The following is a 25,156-nucleotide window of genomic DNA, read 5'->3' as shown; positions in this document are numbered from 1 at the left end:
CCTTTATTCTCCTACTATATTTACAGACTTTATAGCTTTGACTTCAGTGTTCCACTTTCCAGTTGCTACTAGGATTTTTCTTCTTCAACCGCTACTAGAAATATTTACCTGCACTATAGCTATGCCTGTTGGGCCCTCTCTGATATTTATTGGAGTTTCTTCTTCTAGAATTTTTTCCCCGCCCATCAATCAAGATAAATCTAACTCCAGGAACATTTTTTTCATCTCCAGAGCAGCGGCGGATACATATGGGAGGCTCGGGGGACGTCCCCCCCTTGCGGGGCCGCCCGCGTTACCTAACATTGCAGAACCACAATTGAAAATCTTTTATATCATAATATGAGATTGCATTGCATATGCGTACAATCAGTTTAAATAAAACTTTCTTAAACTTTGCATGTGACTTGATTACTTCTCATTACGATAAAAGTAAAGGCAGCTCCAGATATCCTTCAGATGTTTCCATGCCCGTTACTACTCCAGTGTAAATGGCACAATATCTGAGTGAAATTAAAGTTCTGTGGCGTGATGAGGCGGAAGATGCTGATGTAAATGAAATACATCAAGGATGTGGAATATGTCCACTTTAATTTTTTTTACGTAAAACTGCTTAAAGTGAACATATACCACAGCCTTTCACATAATCATCACTACATTATTTCCGTATTTCATCCACACTATACCAGGCACTTAAGAAGTCATCCGATTCTGACACAAGCTGCTTTCTCTTACTTGCTCAACTGCTGCTACTATCCTAAGGGATTTGGTGGTTCTATCCCACGGCAGACTGTCGAACGCCGATGAATCTCTCCATTCGATAATCATCTGCTACACCCAGCAGATACTATTTATTATAGTGGAACATATTGATGTTAGTTAAATAGGGAATAAATAAGCGTAAAGTATGTGGAATATGTTCTCTAATTTTTTTTCACGTACTTACGACTAGTTTCGGCTAGAATACAAAAAAAGCATTAAATTGGACATGTAATGCATCGTTTATGAATATCACTGACACTATACCCGCCAATTTAGATGTCACCTGCTTCTTCATACTAGCGTAATTGAAATTATTGTTCCAATAGAATTGGAGGTTCTATCCCACGGTAAACTATAGGACACTGATGATTCTCTCGATTCGAGGTGGCTTAAGGATCTGTTATAGATCGTTAGATACTCCATGACGCCTCGCATCCGTTGGAAGGGATATAGTGTGTAATTTAGGCCGCGGGAGAGTCGTGGATTGGCCCCCTGTTGCGCCATGGCCGACCATTCGTAAGAATTCCGTCGATCGCCCTTGCGACATGCGGTCGCCGCGTCATCCGCCATCGCCCGCGTCCTTCGCCCGCGCAATCTTCCACGTCTTGCCCACTGGGGGGTGATCAACGGGCACAGCTTCCTACCCCCACCTCCCCATCCCGCCATCGACGACGCCTAGAGCATACCAAGTGACCAGATGGCTGGGAGTCCATAACGGATATGAACGAGAGGCACCGATAAGTGTGCTATCAATGCAGTGGAATAAGAAGATTTAGAAGTAAGTATGAAGAAGCAGAATGTGTCAGAAGTAGACGACTTCTAAAGTGACGGGTACAGAGCAATTTACTCTGAGTATGGTCAAATGGTTAATGGAGTAAGATTTATCCTGATGAAGTTTCGGGGAAGAAAATTGAAGACTCATTGGAAGTAACTCAGACGCCGGGTTTTTTGCCACCTTTCTATCACTTCCCAGATGTGGGACTATTACTCCAAATACCATACCATGCCTATTTTCTCATGTGCAAAATTTTCAAAACTTTTTTCAAAGGAAACGATAAATAATATGCATACTAAAAATTACATGATTTTGAAATTATTAACACGGGATGAAAAAAGACAAAACGCGATCATTCGAGTATGATTGATGCATCTTCTTGAGAGGGTTCATATTGATCCGTTGTATTTTTATATTTTTGTGTTTCAATATAATTAAAAACTTGCCCTATTATTTTGAAATTTTCTCGTGATGCACAATAAATCATTCGAAACATCTGATTGTATCTCAACGAAAAATGTTGAAAGTTAAGAAAATGCCAGGTTTAAAATATTAAAATACAGCAAAATAGTGAAGGGGTCCAGCACCATACTTCTCAAAACTTTCAAGATTACTGTGCAAGTTAAAAAAGGATAATTTGCAAGATAAATAAAGTAATTCATCCTCTTAGCGACGTTTGAAAGCCGAAGGAGCTCACGAGGCTAACGACGAGAGATTATCGACGCTTTGTTTTAATTCTTCCTTTCTGATTCCATATTCAAATCCCATGAACAATTTGAGTATCAGTGAACTTAAAAAAAATCACGTTCGGAATACGTTCACCATTAATGCATCGTATATTCCCTCTAACTTGCTCTTCATTTTTCTTGAAATTTTTCTCAAATCAAGCATGCTTCAGCAAAGATCCACAAGCATAAAATACAGAACATAAAAATAGACATTCTTCTCTAAACTTTCAAAGCGACCTTTATATTTGTACTTATGTATTTTAGCTGTGAAAGCATTTAAAATTATTTTGTACGGTTTCCATGTCTTTTTGCCTTAATTTGAGCAAGTAAATATTAAAATTTTCTGAATGTCGATGTTCTAGTCAGAGAAAGAGCTACTATTTCCGAGGATTTTTTTGGTGAGGCATTTTTTACCCTTTACCGAAAAATCATTCGCTTTCCATTTGCTGATCACAAGAATCATGCTATTATTCACTGCTTCCGGAAAATTTGCTGTTGAAATGTATTTCCAGGATCAAGTTCTATGGAGGATGACCATGAAAGGGAACTTTTTGAAATGCTTCTTCTATTATATATTTTTTTGTACCTTCTTTCAAGTTGCCTAGTGTATAATTGGTTTCAGCTCTTCAACCTTCAAAATGCCATCTAACTAAAATAGCCTTAGAAAAGTCTAAAATGAAGGACATCATTTGATTAATAATGAGTGCAACTAAGTAAAGAATGTAATCATATATTTATAAGTTGTTAACTTACGCTCATTTTCTTCTTCAGTAATATTGCTCATCACAATCAGGTTTATATTCTTCGTCCAATAAATAGCAATCGAAGAGGTGTGCAAACATTGTAGCCGTATTTTCTTAAAAAATTTCGAAATTTCGAACGCTTTTTTTGGCAACTTGGTTATCCTTAGCGCTGCTTCTTCCTCAACGATTGCTAAACCTATGCATCTATCCAAGCAATTCGGTCACTGTTTCTCTTGATTTGTCAGTCATGCGTCTTCGAAAATATTCAATCGTTATTGTTCCATAAAATTGTCAATAATCATTAAAATAACGGCCTTAAATAAATCAAGTCTTGCTACTTATCTCTTCATATGAAAAACTGACGATAGATTAATATCCAGACACAACTTTCAAAGGCTTTCATTTATCTATCTAATTAAATAGAAATAGCTAAATAGCTAATACTTCAATTTCTTTTGGCAAATCAAAGCGGAAATTGCTCCAGGTTTTATTTGGAAAAAATGGTAGTGGCCCAGCCCACTTTGCACAAAATGCACTTTGGTGCACAATTACGAATAAACTTTTTCATCTGAGCAAAGACGTCAAATTTTCGTAACTCTTAGGGTTAAAGTAAATACCTACCCAGTCATTCATTCATCATTTCATTTCTCATGGGGAATATTAATTCGCCGACCGTAAGAGTCACAATCATAAACCCGTTCTTGCGAGTATTCATTGACGAAAGGTTAAGAACCAATTTTTGAACGCCGACGAAGTGATATTCATTTCACGCTCGGTGTCGTATTCTCCTCTAATGGAAACATTTGAACAGATCTTGAAGCTCAATTGAGTTTGGATCGTGGTCAAGTAAATTAAAATTTCTCGTTGTTTCCGTTCATGGGAAATTGAGCTTCAAGATCTTGTCAAAAAAATCCTTTAGAGGAGATTAAGATTCAAAAGGCACAATGAATATTGCCTCGCCCTTCAAGAAGCGTGTGTTACCCCTCCGTCTAAGAAAGCCCTCACGCTGGTGTGCATGTGAATTTGAACACTACCGACGCGACGCAGCGCGGACTACCTGCGACGGCCTTGGGCTGACCCCAGCCTTGCGCTCAAGTTCAGCCCATCGGAGTTCATATCGCAATTGCCGACTGCGGATTGGATTTCATTGGTCGATATGCTGCTTGCAATTTCTTACTGTCGGACGTGGGGGATCTAGGATGCAGATGGGGTTACTAGTTGATAATGGAGGGGGGCTATGCGAACAACGTCAGAGATCATGTGGTATCGGGGTCTGGCGATGCAGTTTTGCGATGCATTATTTTTTCATTATACCTTTCTTCACCACCGTAAATAAGAAATTAATTGCTATAGAAAACTATTGGTCCCAACATCAAAAACATTTTCTATTTGAGTCATCTCGATCTCTATCATCACACTCCGCAACCAAAAAATATGGATTGAAACCGTTTATGATCGAAGATATCTTGCTAAGTCAACTAATCTCCAAATTGACAAAAGTTGTGACCAAGTTATAGCCAATTTTATAAGAAGTTGAGAAGTACTTATGGAGATTCCCATGATATTCACCTGTAGGATATATAAAATTTTATCTTAATGGTCGTATGGATATCTTACTCTATAATTCTAATATACCATAATTTTCCTAAATTTGATATGATAATAAATATTCACCATCTATTTCATCAAAATAACTGAATCATATCGCAGAAAAAATAACTAACTGGCTGCGGGGAATGATTTTTGAAATATTTAGGGAAAGAAATAAAAGCCGATCTTATTTCCATGTAGCTCTAAAATGACGTTATAAATTCCTTAATTGATCGACGACAACTTTAAATTATATTCATAAATCGATTGAATCCATTCAAATACTAAGCAATGCTGCTAATTCATTGGTGCTGGTGAGGTAGCGTAATACAATGACACCTCATTTTACGATAATTTCAGACCTTAGAAAACGGGAAACGAGATATTTATGCGACCGAGAAAAGGAGAAGTGGCTGACATTGCCATATATTTTATCAAAGCAATTATTAGAGGATAATCTGGGTAAAAAGACGATTCTTCTCAAGCATGAAGACTCGAGTGATTGACCATCAAATTTGAGAGCGAGGTACAGTGTCATTGACTGCTTAATTGGTTTCAAAATACGTTAATCTGAAATTAATGTCCTCATTAAAACATTTTATTTTAACGTAAACTTAAACGATAAATTACATGTGGTTGTATCCGCCGCGTGGCAAATTTTTACTTCCTTATACTATAAAAACAAACATTGTGAGTTGGCAAAGAATTTTACCTTATTCACATCGAGTTAAACCTTCAATTATTACATAGGGTGATTTTTATTTATTAAAATGTTGATTCACAAATTTTCTTGGATTATTGTGTTTATGATTTTTACGGCAGCTCTAAGTTCTCTCAAAAATATTTGGCACAGAATTTTCATACTTCGGCTTAATGTACATATTTCCTTGGAAAATATATGTATATACCTATTGAGTTTTCAATTAATTAGACGACATTACTTGTACCAGGCCAGGCTTTGTTACATGGAGCCGAATGTAGAAAACATGAAATAGCGATTTAAAAAATCATACTCACTTTTCATACCAACGCATAAATTCGAATGGCATAAAAAATTCAACTCCAAGAGTATTCTAAGTGATTCACATGAATTGCGTTTTCTTACTCATTTAGAACTATCCAGTTTAACAATTTCTTGTTTCAAAAGTAAAATTATTTCAAATTATATTGCAATATTTAACTTTAAAAAAATTGGAACATTTAAGGAATTGTTCATGTTAATTGTTAATTATAGTCAAAGCATAAAGCTCCTATCACAAAAAGTCTATCTTGACCATAATTAATTAATCGTACATTTATATTGTGCAACTCCTCCGAACCTTGGATATAATTTAATAATAACAGAAAAAATGTAATTTTTTCTTGAAATTTCTCGGCTCTACAAACTAGTTCTCATAAAACATTAAAGTACCAATATTTGACAACTTGAAGCCCATTTTTCACTGCTGAAGCGCGGGGAAGCGTTTTTATTGCTGTCATGCATATTTTGGAACTGAAAAAAATACCCATGGTAAAGGTTATAAGCAATTTGATGTCACTATTCATTAGAGAAAGTCTTTATTTACTTTTTAATCAAAGAAATTGGTCATCGATATTGCCTTCTTTTTGGCGATTGCACATGTGAAAACGGAAGACGCGAACCAAATGATTTTTTCATTAATTTACAATACAAATATTCTACACCCTTTCACCGGTTTAATATTTACAATTGATTAAAGATAGCTAATTTTAGTCTTTTATGGTAGTATTGCAGTTCAATTCACATTTTTTTTAAATTTGCATACACTCATTTTCATAGCAATTAGCAAAATTGTTTTAGATCAGTCTCCCAATTACTTAAGATATTAATTTGCGTTTTCAAATTTTCACCTCCTCACGATTGATTTGATGCAATATACCTTGGCATATATATATATTGAGTTTTCAATTAGTTAGACAACATTGCTTGTATGAGGTCAGTTACACTAATCATTTGCCGATTGGAGAAAACATGAAATAGCGATTTAAAAAAATCATACTCACTTTTTATACCAACATATTAATTTGAATGGCACAAAACATTCAACTCCAAGAGTATTCTATTATGACTTCATAAAAGAAATGGACGTTTTAGTGCTGCCTGGCTGAAATGGATTGTATATGTTCTCGCATGTATACTCATGCAAGCCTGAAACGCAAAAACCTTTCATTTTTCTTCCAATACAGTTCACAATCACTCATTCCATTGAAACTTTACCTCATAGAATCAGCATTATTGTTTCATTTTACTCACATTCTTTCCCATTGCACATATTCATCTTCTCGGATTGGGGAAAGAGAATGTTTTTTGAACACTGTTAGGCACAATAAGCGGTATCCTCCGCTGAGCACGTCTACAAAAATCAGAGGAACGTCTTTCATGATTCTTGGGTCAAACAGTACTTCATTTTTCAATAGCATCTCATAAGTAATTAAAGATCGTAAACAAGGATCGCACCAAAAATTTCGGAAGCAGTCTTACCAATGCAAGTAATATCACATTATTTCATTCCTTTGTTATTTTGGGTTTAGTTATTTGAAATTTTGGAAACTGTTAGTGCAAAGTCGCGGACTGTAAAATATTAAAAAATGTTAGATATCATTAGTATATTTCATGACATACAACACATCAATATTAGTTATTATCATTCGTTTCATGTAGAGTACACGTTACAGAGACTTTAAAAATTTTGATACTCCGTTAATAGAAGATAATGAGGTTGTAAGGTAATAATGTATCTCGAAGCATTCAAGCAATTTTGCATACCAATTATCATTCTATTATCCCTTGATTTCAAATGAAAAAAATCTCACCGGCTTGATACGCATTTATGTTAAAAATAAAATTCAAATTCAATGACGAAAAACATAGCCTTGACTTTAAGTTGTAAGTTGGAATAACACAAATTAAAGACGCATTCGTTATGAAAAATGGTGGTAGATCGATTGAGTAAAATCATTGTAAACATGAAAATAAAAAAATCCAGATACTCATCAAGGATTAGTAATAACTATGAATAAATACAGAATATGAAACAAAGCCAGGTCTCCCATCTTCAACTAGAGGTTGCTAGCAGATGCTAAAAATATTTTATAGAGAGAAAAGTGAAATCTAGCTATGTTTATCGCTGTTTAGTTTTAAAAAGAATATAAAAACCACACAATTGACACATCGTTATTTTTTTCTAGATGGTAATCAGATTAACCTGGTAATGGTAGCTGACACGGGATTTAGAAAACACCATATTCCCCACGATGTGAACGAACCCTATGCCGAGTTTCCTCACGCATAGTATACATGGCCATTCAAGGGATATTAGTGCCATGTGAAAGGGAATACGAAAGGTTTTTGAAATGAGTTACTGATTGTTTTATTTCCGCCTCGTGATGAGCCCCTCTAACGGAGAGCACGAATTTGTGAAGTCAAGGTAGTCATCACGCTGATTATTTCACTTGATTTATTCACTGGTGCTCAGCAGCACGACGACGAATTAATTTTAGAAATCCCTGCATTAGGGACCACACTGCACTCTTGTTAATAGTTTTCATATTTTTTCACCCACATTTGCTTTCACTGGTTTATCATCGCTTCACTTGAGCGTCCAAAGTTCTCTACATTACGGTCGTACGAGGCCCCCAAGATCTCGGGCGTCACACTGCAAACGCGTGATCCCTGATCCTGGGCAGCCTCTCGCCATCTCAGACATACACCCCCGTCGGACCCCTGTAACCAGCCGGGATCACCATTCGCCCAACACCCACCCCTATCAAGTCCGTGTACTCGTTGGCGGCTATGTTGTCGTCCCTCCCGCCACCCAACGGGCCCTTGCCTCCCCAGACACCGAACTCCATGTCCTTCCGATGCGAGGAGCCGTTCTGGTGCTGCGAAGGGTTGAACGGGGGGAAATGTCTCCGCGGTGGTGGGGGCGGTGGTGCAGTTGGTGTGGGGGTGGGAGTTTCCAGGGAGCCGCAGCACTTGTGGTGCCTTGCGCACCGCCTGCCGAACAGAATAGCGAAGGCCACCAAGAGGAGGAAAGTCACGGATGCCATCGCGATGGCCAGAACCGTCTCCCAGCTCGGCTCGCACCTCAGTTCCGCCTCTGGAAGCCTGGATAAGAGCCTCCCGGCCAGTCTGGGAGGCTCGGCACACCTCGCTCCGTCCAAGAAAGGCTGTGAACCAACTGTAGCGTTCGCAAGGGCCGAGAGCCACATCAGGGAACAGTTGCACCGCAGTGGGTTCCCCGCCAGAGACAAACTCCTAAGTCTGACCGGTGGTGCGGGTAGTACGGTAGCGTCGAGTCCCTCCAGAGCGGCCCCTCTCAGGGCCAAGGTGGTCAACCTGGTGCAGGAGGCGAACAACCCATCAGGCAGCCTCTGGAGACCCGGGTTCCACTCCATCGAGATGTGCTCGAGCTGAGGTGGGCACATGGCCGTCACGGCCTGAGGTGAGGAAGACAAGGAAGACGAAGTGGGCAAGGAAGCAAAAGTGGCAGGATGTACAGTGGAAAGGAGAGACAACCGGGAGAGGTGAACCCTTTTGAGGGAACGTAGTGGTGAGAAAGACCCTTCAGGGAATTCTCCGATAGGGTTTCCGCTCAGGTCCAGATCGGTGAGAGCTGGGGCAAGAGCTGAAAGGGCCTTCACTGGTACAGACGTGAGGCCGCAGTCGCTGAGGTCCAGATACGTCAGCGTCGCGGATGCGGAAGATAAGGCAGCGTCCTCTATGCCACTTGAGCCTAAATTCACGTTCCCAGCAAATGAAAGTGAATGAAGCCCTGGGGTGGGAAGAGAACCGTCAGGAAGACCGGAGAGTTCGTTCCTGGCCAACAGAAGAACCCTTAGACCGGTGAGGTGTGACAGGAATCGAGAGGGGACCTCTTGCAAACGGTTCCCCGTCAGGTCCAATACTTGAAGCTTGTGAAGGTGGATCTCACCGCCACTGTCTCCATCTCCGACGGAAGTCAGTTGATTGTGGCTCAAATGGAGCTCTTCTAACGACTTCAATCCCGCCACACAGGCTAGAGGAAAGGTCCCCAGCCTGTTTCTAGCGATATCTATCACTCTAAGTGATTCCGAAAGGCCGATTCCGGCAAAAGCATGTCTCGAGACGGCTCCAATGTGGTTTCCGCTCACGTTGAGGGCGGCCAAGGAACCCTGAAGCTGAAAGTTTTTCTCTCCCAGGGTGCGGAGACGGTTGGAAGAAAGATCTAAGTGTCGAAGGCGGGCGTAGAATCCTAATGATTGGTCAACGGCAGAAATACGATTCCCATGTAGACTGATGCTCTCCACCTGTAGAAAGAAAATAATTTGTGTCATTTAACATCATTAGGGTATGCTTTATCTAGTAATTTATAAACAATCCTGACAATGACCGGAAGAGTACTTATTATATAAAAGTAATTGATTGATCTTTAAATAACTTAAATTGCTCAAACCCAAGGTAAGGAATGTCATTTTAAGCACATTATTTGATTTGAAATATAAATATATTATTTTCCTCATAAGGACACAAACAACGAATAAATATATACATAATTTGGAGTAAAATAAGAATAACCTTAAAGTATTCGTTAGGCTGCATTAGTAACGAGAAATACAAGCCCCTCGTTTAATTATGCATCCTTAGAGAGGCTAAGGAGTAAATACCATTGGCTCCAGGTTGATTTTTGCTGGTAATTAAAGATCTGATACAAGTTAGTGACCATAACAGAAGTTCTGTCTGTGGCAATACCATTATTTAGCAGTAATCAAAGAGTAGTACTAAAACTAAAATTTGATGGGGTTGCCATGAGCCGCATTCTATTGTCGGAGCTGACAAGAGTTTGCGCATGGCTTTCTTTGCATTCAGATAATTTTTTTTTAACTACCTAATTTCAATGTTACCCTTTGCACAAAACCCTCATCAAGCCATAAACCCTCAAAGGAAAAATACTCATACTTAGATACTCTAAATACATTTGAAGATTTTTATACGCAGAAAAAATAAAAATTACCAAAAATTCTTTAAAATTCAAATTCAAGATGTCCATTAATAATTCTCATTCGGATTTCTTGTCACGAAAGACGCTTAATATATTCCTATTAAAAAGTTTTCTTTTTACTACCGACAAGTGTTTTGAAATGCACTGCTATTAATGTAATTTAAGGGAAAAATCATTAAAAGAAATTATTTTGAAAGCAAAATTTAAACCGATGTCAAAAATAAATTAAGATTATGATGTTCTTAAAATATAAGCTACATCCTCCTTGAAAAACTATTCATTTGAGTTTGAAAATAGAATTACTAAGCGAGGAGCCACTATTTAAAACTTCTCTAAATCGTCTAATAAATTCATACTTAAAGATATTTCTTTTTAAATTAAGCCTACAGGATTTATTATTTAATTATTTTCCCCATTAATTTGGCTAACTTTTTGAGAGCAACATTGATTATGACCTGTTGCAGCAATTTACTATGGGAAACTGCCCGAGGATATGATTAAGAATCGCAGGATCCACCACTTCGTCGCATCTAACCACATACCTCTGGGTTTAGCTGAATGGGGATGACTTCGAGGGCCGCGTCGGTGCACATAGCAGAGAGAGCCAGGTCGTCGCATTGACAGCGCGGCGGGCACAGAGCGGCACAGTGGCGCCACGTGGATGACGCGGCGAACAGGAGGACCAGGAAGGCGGTGATGCGACCGTGCTGCCACCGCCGGGACACCGTCGAAGCCCACGAGTGAACCTCGCCGGAATGGCGGGAATCTTTCGAGCTCGAACTCGCGGAGTCCCAGGGCGAGCAGCTACACGAGGAACGCTGGTATTTATCCCTCTCCGTGGTGGTAGGAGATGCATCAGGATCGTCAGGGCTTCCGCGGAATCCCTCGGGAGAGACGCCGGCGTCGAACCTCGGGGAAAGCCGCTGCGCGGTGGAAGTGCCCCCTAAAGTTTCGTCCGCTCCTGCTGCCGCCGTTCGGGAAGAGTCGCAGGGCCAGTGGTGTCGCTGGCTGGCAGGAGAAAAGCCGTTGGGGTGCTGTCGTTCACTCCTCATCGCCCTACTAGTGGGGATGCCTGATTCCTCGGCGCCGTCGCAACGGAGGAGAACCGAGGGGTGCGGTGGGTGCGGCGGGAAAGGCGGGGAGTCGGCGTCGGTGCATGATAGAGACTGCTGCGCTGATGCTCGCACCCTGCGGGGTCGCTTACTCGCCGGGAGCCGCATGTCTCTTGTTTCTTCTCACTCCTCCTCATGAGATCTGTCGAGTTAAGGGAAAATATTTCTGCGATTAAATTCATTGAAATGAGATCTGCTTGTTGTTCCTTAACATTGTATGCATCAAAATTTTGTAAATATTTTAGCAAAGTTTATTTAAATGGCTGAATATTTCACCCTTTCAAGTCATCACTAATTGAATAGTAAAAGGTTCGTTTTCGGTTGATAGTTTTTTTTTAGTCTAACATATTCTATTACCAGTGAGATTTTAATTTCCATGAGTTCACAACTTGCTGTTGTATTGGGTGTAAACTAGAGTGCACAAATTTTGATGCATGCTTCAGACTTCAGTATAAACTTCTACTGATATACTAAGGACGTTTTGGCGCTCTGAATAGTTGATATTTAAGCATTAGGGAAAGGATCAGACAGAACTTAATTTGCGATCCGGAAAAATACTTCTTACCCTACGTAACGTGTTAAACAATTATGCCAATCAGTTCAAAATATGGTGGTCATAAAGTAAATTATTAATTAAAAGAACGATATATAACACGATGTGTTACACAATACACGATGTGATACACGACACGATATTTAGAGAAATACCTTCATGAAATTTAATTAACTTCCACCGCTGATATACTGGCTGATTGGAAACCAAACTAGCTAATCTACTGATGCTTCAAATAATCGGTGAAAATTGATATTACTCCACTGCCTGTTGCCTAGTTTTAAGTTAACGTGTACAGCAAAGCATAAACATATTCGGCCGATTGGCTAAAAATTGTGTGTTTAAAATACCCTTGATGCTTGGTATACTTGGAGTCATTTTTATTATACTGCATATTCTACATATGCAGCATTTTTATCGTCACCGATACCCTTCTACATATTTTGTCACGCTTGAATTAGCATTATTTGAAAGTTAATTGAACATTGGCATGAGTGACAAATCAACAAAAATCGTGACAAATAGGGGTTAAATTCGAAAATACAGTTGTGGCATGTAGTTTAGAGAATTTGAACTTCAACATGGGTATGTTATACGATGCTTACGCTTTGCGAGAAAAATAAATGATTTCCAATCAATTATACATGACCATTTCTAATTTATACTTTTACTATTAACTCTACGTAAACTATGTTATTCAGAGATATATAATAAAGTGGCGGGGCAAATATCAGATTTCCGCCTTTAAATTCTTTGTAAAGGCAGTGTAATTGAGTCGTGTTATACGAAACTGTCTCTTCTAGATGAGCGTCCTTTTGAGAATTATTTAGAAAAACACTCTTAATTTCATCCGCGCCACTTTTTACACCGCAACGAGCTGGAAGCGTATCCATCCTTGGGGGGTGAAAAATTTCATAATTTATATTCAAATTATGAAACTCAAGATTAGTGTCTTTTTTCGCTCTCTTTCTTCTCCACTCCTTTTTTCGTCTCAGGACACTCTCTGCTCCTCTACCTCCCCTCTCCCTTCTCTTTTCGCTAACTTCTCCAACACTTCCACCGACTGCTGTTTTTCTCTTTCTATATCTGCGTTACCCCATCCTCTCGAGCGGGTAACTAAGAAGAAGATGTGGACAGGCGCGCGACTCCGGGTCCCGGTTCGCTCCAAAGTCGCCAGGTGAGATGGAAGAATAAAAAAATAATCCACGGTGGAGACATCGCAGAACTCGCCTCGGGAGATGAAGGGGAGAAATAAATAAAGGAGCGGAATGGCATGCAGAAAGTATTGGGTGCGGAGGGACACCCAATCCTTTCTGTGGCGAAGACGGCTCGGAATAAATAGGGAGCCCCCAAGGAGCCGAAGCAGAAAGATTATACGGGTGCGAGGTAGGTACACACGTATCATGGTATAATGCCGAGTTTACTACTGCACCGGTGCGAAGAGGTGCAAACAATTCCGCATTGAAAACTGCCTCTATTCTTAAACCTTCCTCGGCCTTTTTTTTTTACCGCACACACCTCATTGGTACGCTCACTAGGGATGGAGAGGGTTTGCAAATCATTATTTTGCTAACGGAATTACCACCAAGGTTGTAAATAGTGTGAATTATCTTCAAAATTGCAATAATTATGAAATTTCGTAACGAATGTTACCAAATATAGCCACGATCGAGAGACAGATTCACGAAATATGAAGTGAATTGCTAATAAAGTGTTTAGAGAAATGAATACAATTATTTTATTTAATTGTATCAATCGCGTTTAGACACGATCTGTCGATAACAGGTGAAACCAGTAAAATGATGTGATTTTTTTTAAATTATTAAACCAAATAAAATTTTGGTCTGTAGTAACCATTTAGTCCGTGGGAAGAAACTCTTATAAATGAACCTAGCATATGACATGAGATAGAGTAGGTGGTAGTACGGAATAAATGGTACCAATCTTCCATGCTTAATTTTACAGTCTTAAAAATTAAGCATGGAAGTTAAGTTAACTAGAGAAATTAAGCTTCGAAAAAGTCTCTTATAATATCTTGCATGATATGTGGCACTATGTGGTGAAGGTTCCTGATATCAGTTAAATGATTTATTGAATTCTTTCCACAGGATTTATTTACAATGTGTCCGAGTATATCCTGCGGAAATATTGCAATTTCTCATTTAACTAAAACTCTCTTGTATCTAAACTTTGCACTGAATATTCTACCTCTAGTATAATTAACAGCGCCCGGCGATACCTTGTGGAAATGTTTGATCTCCATGAGAATAAACTATGAATGGTAAATTTCCACACCATTTTATTTAAATTCCGACCCGATTTCGACACGTAGAGTCATTAACAAGGTACTGGTATTTAAATAGAATTGTGTGGAAGTTCATCATTCATAGTTTATTCTCATGGAGATCTTACAGTATCACCAGGTATAAACCCTGAAACACCTCGGATTACACAGTACATTTGCATGTGAAGAAGAGAAAGAGAGGAAGAGACGGACTGAGCGAGATGAAGAAGAAGCCCCGAACAGGACAGTCGTGTAAGGGTTGGGCACGTCGCGCGGGATAAGAAATATCGAGCCTTATTCTTCTCCATCTTCCCTTATGGCTTTAACCCTCCCCTCTTCCCACGCCCTCCTTCCTCAGAATCCGCCTCCGGGGAGAGGAATACTCCTTCCGTTCCGCCACTCCCCACTCAATTAAGGTCCCCCACCCCCTGCACATTCCTACCCCTTTCTTCCCCCAACCCCATCGCTCTCACCCCTTCTAGCAGGATCCCTTTTAACCCTTTCCATCTTTCCCCAGAATCTCTCCCACACCTCGCTGCTTCCCTCGGCCTCGCCTCTCTCATGCTCCAGCGACACACTCCTCACCCGTGCTTAAACACCCCATCCTTACGGTGCACAAAACCACTTCACACCAATTAACCACTCCGCCGCATCGCGTATAGCACGCTCTTTTCAGAAGTATCGTGAGCGGTAGGAGGGAAGGCAATTACATATCTTCAGTGCGCGCTTCGTTTGATTCCCTTAATTCGTGGGAACGATAGTGGAGCCGCAGCACTGGGTCAGGGGAGGAGTTTGATTGAAGCAAAATTTAATCTCATCCAGTAATGTAGTGCGTTGAAGGCTTGAGTTCTATCCAATCATGCGCGTTTTCTTAGTTCTAAGGCCTATTCTCCGATTGACTCAGATTAGGTGCCATACTGAGTGGTTTACTGTGCCATACACCCCTACATAGTATATTCGTATTGTTTTATGTACTATATTACGCTCGTTTGACATCAAAGCTCTTGAAGAATCGATTTTATGCCAAGTTTTCCTTCGAATTCGTTGCTTATGCAATGAGGCAAAGGCTTTTATCCGAGTGCATTTACTATTTTCTTTTACCACGTTAAGTTCGTATTTCACGGTTGCGTATTTTCATATTTTCATAATTAAGCTTAATTTCCTGGAGCCTTTCACTCCACGGGTTACAATAATTTCATCTCGATTAAGCCATCTTAACCTACTTCATTGTATATTGAATATATATTGCCTATTAATTTCTTTTATCAGAGTATTTTGTATCAGGCACGAATGTTTTTCCTTGAAGCCTAAATTGAAGATCATTTTTTCCAAGTACGCTTATCTTCAATTCTATGCATAAACAAACCCCCACATAATGCAGCATGCAACCTACAATGCTCCAGATTATTCCTACATCCACTTCCTCTGAATTGCTTTTGCGGAAATGCAAGGTATATTTATATTTTAGTTAAATATTTAACACCAGTTGAATATTTTAACTCCTCGATTTTCTGCGGCAACGCCACCGTTACTTTAAATATTGCAATTCGAATCGAAATCATAAAAATGCCGATTTTATTTTCAGATGATGAACCGCGCTGCAAAGTTATTTAATATGAATGCACGCAAAAAAGATGCTAATAAAATGAAATTTTCCGTTTCATTTGCTAGAGTAATATAGATAATATAATTAAATATGAGTTATGAAAAAGGCGATGAGTGGTAAATGCAGCTGAAACATGTAAGAATGTTTAAATGCGTGAAATTTCCTCTGAAAAACTTGATACCTATACAAAATGCCCAGCAACCTTCATAAATTAAGGTAAATAAATTATCCGCCACCGTTTAACAGAATCAACCGTGCGCTCTAGATTTCATATTTAATCGGAAAGAGGACCATTTTCGCAGCTCGGAAAAATGCTTGCTCTAACCATCAACCGAGCGATTTTTTTTCCACCCGCCCCGGCAATTAAAGCATTTTCCATTTCCCTTACTTCCTTCCTTCCTCACTCCTCCTCCCCAACGCTTTGTCCTTTCCCTTCATCTTTACCTTTCCTCCCAGAGCACCACCGTCTTCACTTCCACTCAACCGGAGAGAGGAGCAAAAAAAATTCCCTTTCTCTTCTCCATCCTCGAGTCCTCATTCAAGACTCCTCCGTCCCATCCCACCATTCCGAATACTTCCTTCGTCCCTCTCCTCGTCGGAAAACCAGCACCACTACTATCTCTCCAGAACCCACACTCCTTATTCTTCCTGTCTTTTCCACTTCTCGGCAGAGAGTCATCTTCAAGGGATCTTCCGACCATTCTTTTCCTCTCTGCTTCCCTCTCCTTTCTTCTCAAGAGAAGTACCTCGGTAGAGAGTATAACTCTCAAAAAGTTACAGCAGCGATTGGCGTTCCACTTTTATATGAAGTTCTACGCAACAATGCATCTGTTATCTGAACGTAAATTGCAGAATAAAATTACTCATATTTTGACTTCGGTCGATAAGGCCGAGTAGACATCAGCTAAAAATCTCAAGATATCCATACGCAATTGCAAAATTATAGTTTTGACTATTGGATGAAACAATGCCTAATTTTCATACGTTAAGTTAATAAATGGCCAATATATATATATCCATAGCGTAGTAACATCATGTTAAGTGCCGTAACTGCATGATAGCATGTTGCTAAACAGGAAAAAAGGTTAACTTTAAGTCAAATTTTTCTGATTGTCAACGCTAAAATAAACATTTCTCCGTGATAGCCGAGCAAATTTATCCTTTTTTCGAGTGGACAGTTAAAATTTTACTGCTAAAGTACTGTACTCTATGTACTATACTCTGTACCCTAATACATGTTTCAAAATAGGGTAAAAGGTTAACTTTAAGTCCATGTTATCTAGTTGTCAACGCTGAAATGAACAATACCCCATTGATGAGTAAAGAAATGTATCCGTAACTTTGAATATATACTGGTGAATTTAAGTGCTCCATGGCCATGGATAAAGAATAGAATGGAAAAACACTGATAGTCTGCAGCGACGCTTTGCGACGATGAAGGGAGGCCCCTTAAGGCTTGAAGCCGAAGGAAGACTTCTCCTCATTTTCAATTTCTTAAACCTTCCACTTCCCTTTTTCCTCTCCAATTGATGGAGGCAGCAGATGCAGCCTAACCACCACGGGTCTCGGCCCACAATGCGCTAATTCGATTCCACTCTTGCCTCCTCGGGAGTCGTTGAATTACACGCACACGACGTCTTCTCCCCATGGTGTATTTTTGCCCTGAACCCCCCCTCCTCCCGGTTCCTCTATGACTCGATGCGGACGCGGCGAGAATTTCGAAAGTCGTCAGTGCGGGAGCAGAGTGGTTGTGGTGCGGTGTGCAATCACTCGCCGTCAAGAACATGAGGGGAAACATGAAGCCGACTTCAATCGGGATGACGGGAAGAATCACAATCAATGGGTGAGAAATTCCCTCTCGCACAAACGCTAATAATTCGGGTATGTACTTTGATGGAATACATGCTTCATTTTTTCCCACTGTGCCAGGTGTTTACGTTTCATTTTTTTTAAATGCGCGACGATACATTAATTCCTTAGAATACGGCGAATTTCAGGACGGATTGAATTTGGTGTACAAGAATCATATTCTCGCGGGTAATCAATTGAGACCATACCTTTCGTGATGAAAGGCTGCATATGAGAGGTAAATTTCTTGTGTTCATGCGTCGTCCTATCTCCCTCATAATGCTCCGGGAGTTGATATATTTGACGCGCCATGAAATACTACGTAAATTATGCAAGAAAATATAGAGCATAGTTAAATAAAAGATTATTTTAACATTATTTTCTAAAAATATTTGCGTTTAATAATTTGGAAATAATGGTGAAGGAGTTATTATATGAAATCTGTATCGCTTTCCATGTATTCCAACGGCTTAAAAAAGAATAGTTAAAACTAAGCATTAAGTTTTGTATTTTTTAAATAAGTGGAGACATATATTCCATAGAATGCGACAGATTTCAGGACGGATTAAATTTGGTTTACAAGAACCATGTTCTCGCGGGCAATCAATTGAGAACATACATTTCATGGTACAAGAGGGTATAGTGCAGGTAAAGTTCGTGTATTTTCGCTTATTTATAATTCTTTGCAAGTTGATATTTTTTCTCTACAGAAATAATACTTAAATTTTACATTAAAATATAATGCATAATAAAGTAAAAGATAATTATGAGATTCATTATTTTAGTGTTTACGATAGAATATTTTGGAAACAGTGGTAGAAAAGTTCTGAGATCAAAATTGTATTGCTACCCATACATTCGAATGATTTATAATTGAAGAATTATAACAATTAATCTGGTTCCCGGCGTTACATCCATAAAGTACTTGGATTACTCTACCTTTAAAAGCGGGATAAATGGATGTTGATCCTGGAATAGTAGCAAGAATAACAATAGTGTAACATACGCTATTGCGGCATTATCGATCAATAAACCATATGGATATCAGTAAATACAATCCATGAAAATAAAAGTTACATGAGAAATAATTAGACTGCATAACAACCGACTAATTGTAAGTTGTAGCATTTTTGCCGAGCACAAGAAAAAATTCTGAAAAATCCCCTGTGCTTTTGTCCCAGAATTCTTCTTACTCGCACATCCGCTCTTTAATAATATGAACCTTTTTTGGCGACGGAAATAAGGCTATAAGAAAGAAATAACGCCCCAGTCCTATAGCCTCATCCCAATCATCGTCCATCCTATACGGAGATCCATTTGCCCGACTATGGAGAGTTAATCCGCAAGGTATACTCTATGGTTTTACTCTTTCTTGAAATTACTCTATGGCTCTCTAATATTACGCCATGGTTTACTAATATTACTCAATGGTTTAACTGTTTACACTAACTAATGAACGCGATGGTGTTTACTTGTAACATCTTCAGGTCCCTTCCATTGGATGAAATTATAAAAATAGAGAGGGTTTTCAACGAACGGAGAGTAAAATATGTCGTTTTTCACCCGAACAGTTTTTTGATTATTCTTTAATAAGTGACAAGTGGGACTAAACCGTCACTTATCTATTTTCCTTTCACTTTTCTTCCTTTAACGGTAAGTGTCCTAACACATTCCACCAATCGAGGAGGCAGGTGTGGTAGTATATAAAAGTAGGTCGGTGATCAGATTTACCTGACCAAAACTTACTGCCTCTGCAACCATTGTAACTTCTTTTCATAACATCCTTGTAACCATGATGAATGCCAAGTTCCAGGTTCTCCAGCCGCGTCTGTCTTTAATTGTTGACTACAGTTTCGAAAGCCATCCTGCTTTTGTCTTCAGGTCTAAGGTCGAAGGCTAGAGGACCCGGAACTGGGCAGTCATCATGTACAACGCCGCGGAAACCTACGCATGAACTCCTTGTAACCATTTATTCACCTATAATACACGGAAGCATGATATTCTTCCATCATTTTCGTCGAATATCTGATAACTTTTGCTCCTTATCAATTCTTGTAAAGTTCAGATATTTACATGCTTCATAGAACTATTTCTGATCCCCCTGTCTCATCGTTTTATGCAAGATAGGCACTATCACTCTGCCTTGGTAAAGTCGCACCCACAGAATACCTAAATTCATTGCGTACTGCATTTATACTCATTATAGATGCATGTCTAAATATTATAACTACCATTTACGAACCACCTCCATTATGCCGTAGCTCATTACATCAAGAGTATTAAAAATATCGCCCTACCTTTATCCTTTCTTTTAACTGCAATGCAATAATAAATTTGTCAGGACTAGTACTGACCGCATGATTTCACACTTTTTGGAAGAGCTCGCGAAACCCTATTTTTTAGTACATCGTCTTATGAATTGTTATCAGTTACCTATGCGTGTTTTTTAAATAATAACCAGCATTAATTAACGTTATCAGCCCTTTGACATTGACATAGTGCAACATTTAATTATACTATGACATTTACTGCTCCATTTCTCTCGATTCCATAGATCTTAGTAAAAATATTTATTCCCTCATTACTCATTCTGAATGCATAGCCGCCGAGGAAATCAAATCAGATTTCTACCAAATTGCGGTATCCACTCGGCGATATGCGTACCTAATACCAAGTAGCGCTGCTTGGAATTTGGCGAAGGTCATTTACCTTTTCAAGGATGTACTTTTTTATGGAAGGAAAAATGCTCATTTCCCAAAAACGAAGGAAATAAATGAATAAAGGTAAGGCACGAGAGGGAAAATCAACTAAATTCTTACCCCGACGCAAGAGTTCGGATTTTGCTGATTCTCCCAGCGTCGCGACATTCAGAGGTAAGGGGACACGTTCTTTGGCGGCCGGGGGTGGAGGGGGTTAGGGGAGTGGAGTGCCGGCGAGGGGAAGCGGAGGCCGCGGAGGGGAAGTGAAGAGGGGGAGGGTCGCGTGCGTGGAAAGCAGCTGGTTGTCCTCATCCAACTTGAGCCTAATCTCGTCAGGTCGAATTAACCTTTGTCCTACGACTTCTCCCGTTCCATGCAGCTCGCTCATGAGTCCAGATTCTCCCCAACCCGTCCCCAACCGCGCACCCAATTTATGGTCGTTGTCCTGTTTAGAATACCTTTTGAAAAGCATAAACATTAAAGTAAACGTTTAATTCAAATCATAATACTAACGTAGAATGCCAGTGAAAAGGAATTGGCCTTTACGCATACTTTAAAGCGTCAGTACCTACTTTGAAAACTAGTATTAGCTCTAAATTTCTTTTCTTTCGATTTAAGCGAGCGTTTTTGAACGAATCACAAGCAAACAGGTAGCTGTTCTTAAAATATGTTGATTATTGCTAAATATTTTTGAATCAAAATATTGGCATTTCATTCATACTGCATGAAACCGAAAGGACCACACGCATGCATTGGATGCAAAGATTTAATTCAGATAAGAATTTGCAGTGGTTGTTATTACTTATCAAGAGAATTTATTAGAACAAAATTACTGAATAGACATGAACAACTAGGTTCGTAAAGAATAGAAATGATATGGGTTAAAATAGACGGAGTAATAAGGATTTGTGAGCGTAGGTATGTATAATTTTCTATGTAGTCAAATAAAACTACTCTGGTTATCGTGTGATAAAGGTATCCATGTAGTTAACGTTATTTTTAATATGCACCAAAAGTATTATTTTCGGAAAAATTGACCTATGAGGTTTTTACAATGGCATTAATTTTTTTTCTTTTCCCATATTTGTCGCTGAAATCTTTTAGTTTCATGACAATTATTATGCACGTAAGATCTTTACCTAGAAAATTGGTAAGCGTGGTAAGATATCCACTCTCGATGCGCAATATTTCCGCTTTCAATCCTAACACTTTCCCTGATGCTCTGACTCGTGGTAGGTATTGCACGAAGAAGGCAAAGTGGAGTCCGCCCTCAGTCAGTATTCAGGCCCACATTCTACCATTTACGAACGGCGATCGAAGGAATTTAGGCGTAGTTAAAAGGTGGACTTTGCATGGCCGATTACGTATTGTAGTTGAAATTAACGGAATTACCAGACTCTATGTGGTCTGGGAATAAAACCACGCAGGATTAGAAGATGGACAGGATGCAAAAATAATTTACTAATGGGGCGGAATTCAAAATGAGCAGGACAAACAGACCGATAGATCGCTACTGTGGAATACCAAGAGCGGGACATAACTTGATTTCTTCTACCTTATCTTCCCCTTTAACCATACCCCAATGCCCTTTCGAATACTATATAAGGACGTTATCTTGGGCCTAAAAGTCTACCATTATACCACTAATCCATTTTATTGAGGTAAGGTTCCGAATAAAAAAAATCGTCTCTCATTTAAAAGCCCAGCTAGGAACGGTTAAATCAGTTAAATACCTCCTTGAATATCAAATGATCTTGATTTTTAGTCCTCGAAGAAAAAAAGAGATAAATTCATAAAATAGGCAATTCTTTGAAGCTTTTGACAGAAGTAGTCAATCGAAAAATCCTGCTAAATTTTATTTAAAAAAAAAATGAAACGTCTGTTTATTTTACCAGGAAAGATTTCGAATGCAAACTACGAGGGCCATCCAGAAAGTAAGTTACGTTTTGGTGTGTAGATCGCTAGAGGCACTTTTTGACAAATGTGGCTACATTGTACAAAAGAGGGGAATCTTCTGAATAGAATGAGAGGGAGATAGGCTCAGTAGCCTTGAAAACAGATTCACAGTAACTCGTTGAAATGGAGTCCTCGACGTCGCGTCCCGCCACCTCGGTGCCTGTTCCGTCTCGAGTTGTTGTGCGCGGAGTGATTCAATTTCTTCATGCCCGTGGTTTCAAATCGGTTGAAATTCATCAACAGCTTGTTTCTGTGTATGGAGAGGGTGTAATGAGTGAATCAATGGTGAGGAGATGGGTTCGTGAATTTAAGGCGGGAAGACATTCACTTGAGGCCGAAAGTGGAAGAAGCAGACCCTCAGTAGTCACGGACGAACTTGTGGAAAAAGTCGACAGTGCTGTACGCGAAGATCGCCGCTGCACTGTGGACGAACTCCATGAGTGTTTCCCTGAGATCTCACGATCCATCATTCATGACTTTGTCTCGGAAAAACTCGATTTTCGAAAAGTTTGCGCCCGACGGGTTCCGAGAGAGCTGACGCCCGAACACAAGTCACAACGAGTGGCTGCAGCTCGTGAATTTTTGGGCCGCTACAGAATGGAAGGGGATCCTTTTCTCAAGTCCATAGTCACTGGAGATGAAACCTGGGTGTCGCACTATACTCCAGAGAACAAAAGACAATCCATGCAGTGGAAACACACCACCTCCCCAAGTGCGAAAAAATTCAAAGTTGTCAAGTCCACCAGGAAGATCATGGCCTCTGTTTTCTGGGACCAAAAAGGGATCCTCCTGATTGATTTCTTGCCTCAAGGAGAAACAATTAACGCCTCCCGGTATTGTGGGACTCTGAAGAAGCTTCTTCGGGAAATCCAAAACAAGAGAAGAGGAATGCTGACCCCTGGTGTGTGCCTTCTTCACGACAACGCAAGGCCTCACGTCGCTCGATCCACTACGGAACTTTTGGATCAGTTCGGTTGGGATGTTCTGACCCATCCACCTTACAGTCCCGACTTGGCCCCTTCAGACTTTCATCTGTTCACCAAAATGAAGGAGGGATTAGCTGGAGAACGGTTCACAAGTGACGATGAAGTGAAAGAAGCAATCACAAACTGGACCAAGGTGGTGGCGGGAAATTTCTATGAGGAGGGAATTTCAAAGCTGATTTCTCGGTATACGAAGTGTATTGAGGTCTCTGAAGATTATGTGGAAAAATAATACATATTATCAAAAACATTTCCTGCAAGTTTGAATTTTTTTCAATAAAAACTCGATTTAAAAAATAAAAACGTAACATACTTTCTGGATGGCCCTCGTACAATTTTCAAAGTGAATTCCGATTGACTTTAATAAAAATGTATTTATATCAACCAATACAAAAACGCGATGCAACTAACAAGACAACGAATTTCTTTCAATGTCGGAATATATTCTACTCGCTTCTAGCTTGGTTCTATTCCCTGAAGCACGGGTAAAATTTAAAATCAATTTAGTAATATTTGTGGTGTTTTTCAAAGGATAGAGCTTCAAATCGGCCATTTAAAATGAGACCTATTAAAAAGGAAAGGATCTTCATGAAAAATTGCATCGAACTACGTCGGTGAGCGGTATGAAAAACGAGTATTTTACAAAACACCTTATCGGGTTTTTATTGTACGACCGAAAGATCGACACATAACTTCTCACTTTCTCTGTAGCAACATCTCGCGTTTACAACTTCATCTTTGTAAGCAATTTTACGAAATTATGCTTTTTTCATTAACAGATTTCATCACGCTTTTTTATGTGATTTCTTGATGATATTAGAATTGCAACTACCATTTTCGAAGGCGTCATCCTTTTAATGCTCTGATCTGATTAATGAGATTAAAACACTTTCACCGGGAGAATGAGTTTAAGTGCGGATAAAAAACGAGATATGAGACTGATTTGTTCGTATTTTTTGAAAACCTATGCATGTGTTCAACTTATCAGATGAAAAATGTAGACACCAAAAGTTTTTTTTTTCAGTTAAAAGGCATAATTTACAGCAGCATAGTAACTATTGTTAGGCACATAGGGCTAAAGTTATGCTGACATTGGGCTGACATTAGGGCTGACAGCTAAAATTTCTTTGAAGCAAGAAAATCGTGACTAATGATTTTTTTCCATACTGGGTCGGTAGATCGCAATAATGAGGAACTTCGCTTTTTAATGACTTAAAAACATTCACCATTTAATGTTATTTTCCAGCAGACGCTCTTAAAAAGCCGAACAGAGAGTACAAATAAGAGGTATTGATGCATTCATGACCGTTTCGATTGGTAGATTTCTCGCCGAGAGCTGTGACAAGTGCATCTCAGAGGCAATCTGAAATCTCGAGCTCCCTTCGGCCCTCCAAATGACCCCTTTCTTGTCCCATACACTCCTGAAAAGTCTCTCTCCATTCCAGCGCCCTCAATCTCTCCACCTTCGCACCCCTTGGCGACCATCGCTCTTCCGACCGCCTCGGACCCTCCAGCGCATAA

General features: G+C 39.5%; 1 protein-coding gene across 2 annotated transcripts in view; it reads right to left on the bottom strand.

Annotated features, from left to right (window-relative positions):
* Window positions 1–6,135: 6,135 nt before the first annotated feature.
* LOC124153661 overlaps window positions 6,136–25,156 on the bottom strand; it is a 779,682-nt gene continuing 760,661 nt past the window's right edge. For both annotated transcript variants that reach the window (XM_046526960.1, XM_046526961.1), the window contains 2 exons: window positions 11,137–11,848; window positions 6,136–9,902 (listed from right to left, as the gene is read on the bottom strand). In XM_046526960.1, the coding sequence (XP_046382916.1) occupies window positions 8,313–9,902; window positions 11,137–11,814 (2,268 nt within the window). In that variant the 5' untranslated portion in view covers window positions 11,815–11,848 and the 3' untranslated portion in view covers window positions 6,136–8,312. The remainder of the gene's footprint in view (window positions 9,903–11,136; window positions 11,849–25,156) is intronic.

This window comes from Ischnura elegans, chromosome 2 (assembly GCF_921293095.1).
Source record: "Ischnura elegans chromosome 2, ioIscEleg1.1, whole genome shotgun sequence".
In the NCBI taxonomy this organism is placed as follows: Eukaryota; Metazoa; Arthropoda; class Insecta; order Odonata; family Coenagrionidae; genus Ischnura; species Ischnura elegans.
The sequence above is the reverse complement of the archived record's forward strand: the minus strand, read 5'-3'. Positions and strand labels throughout refer to the sequence as shown.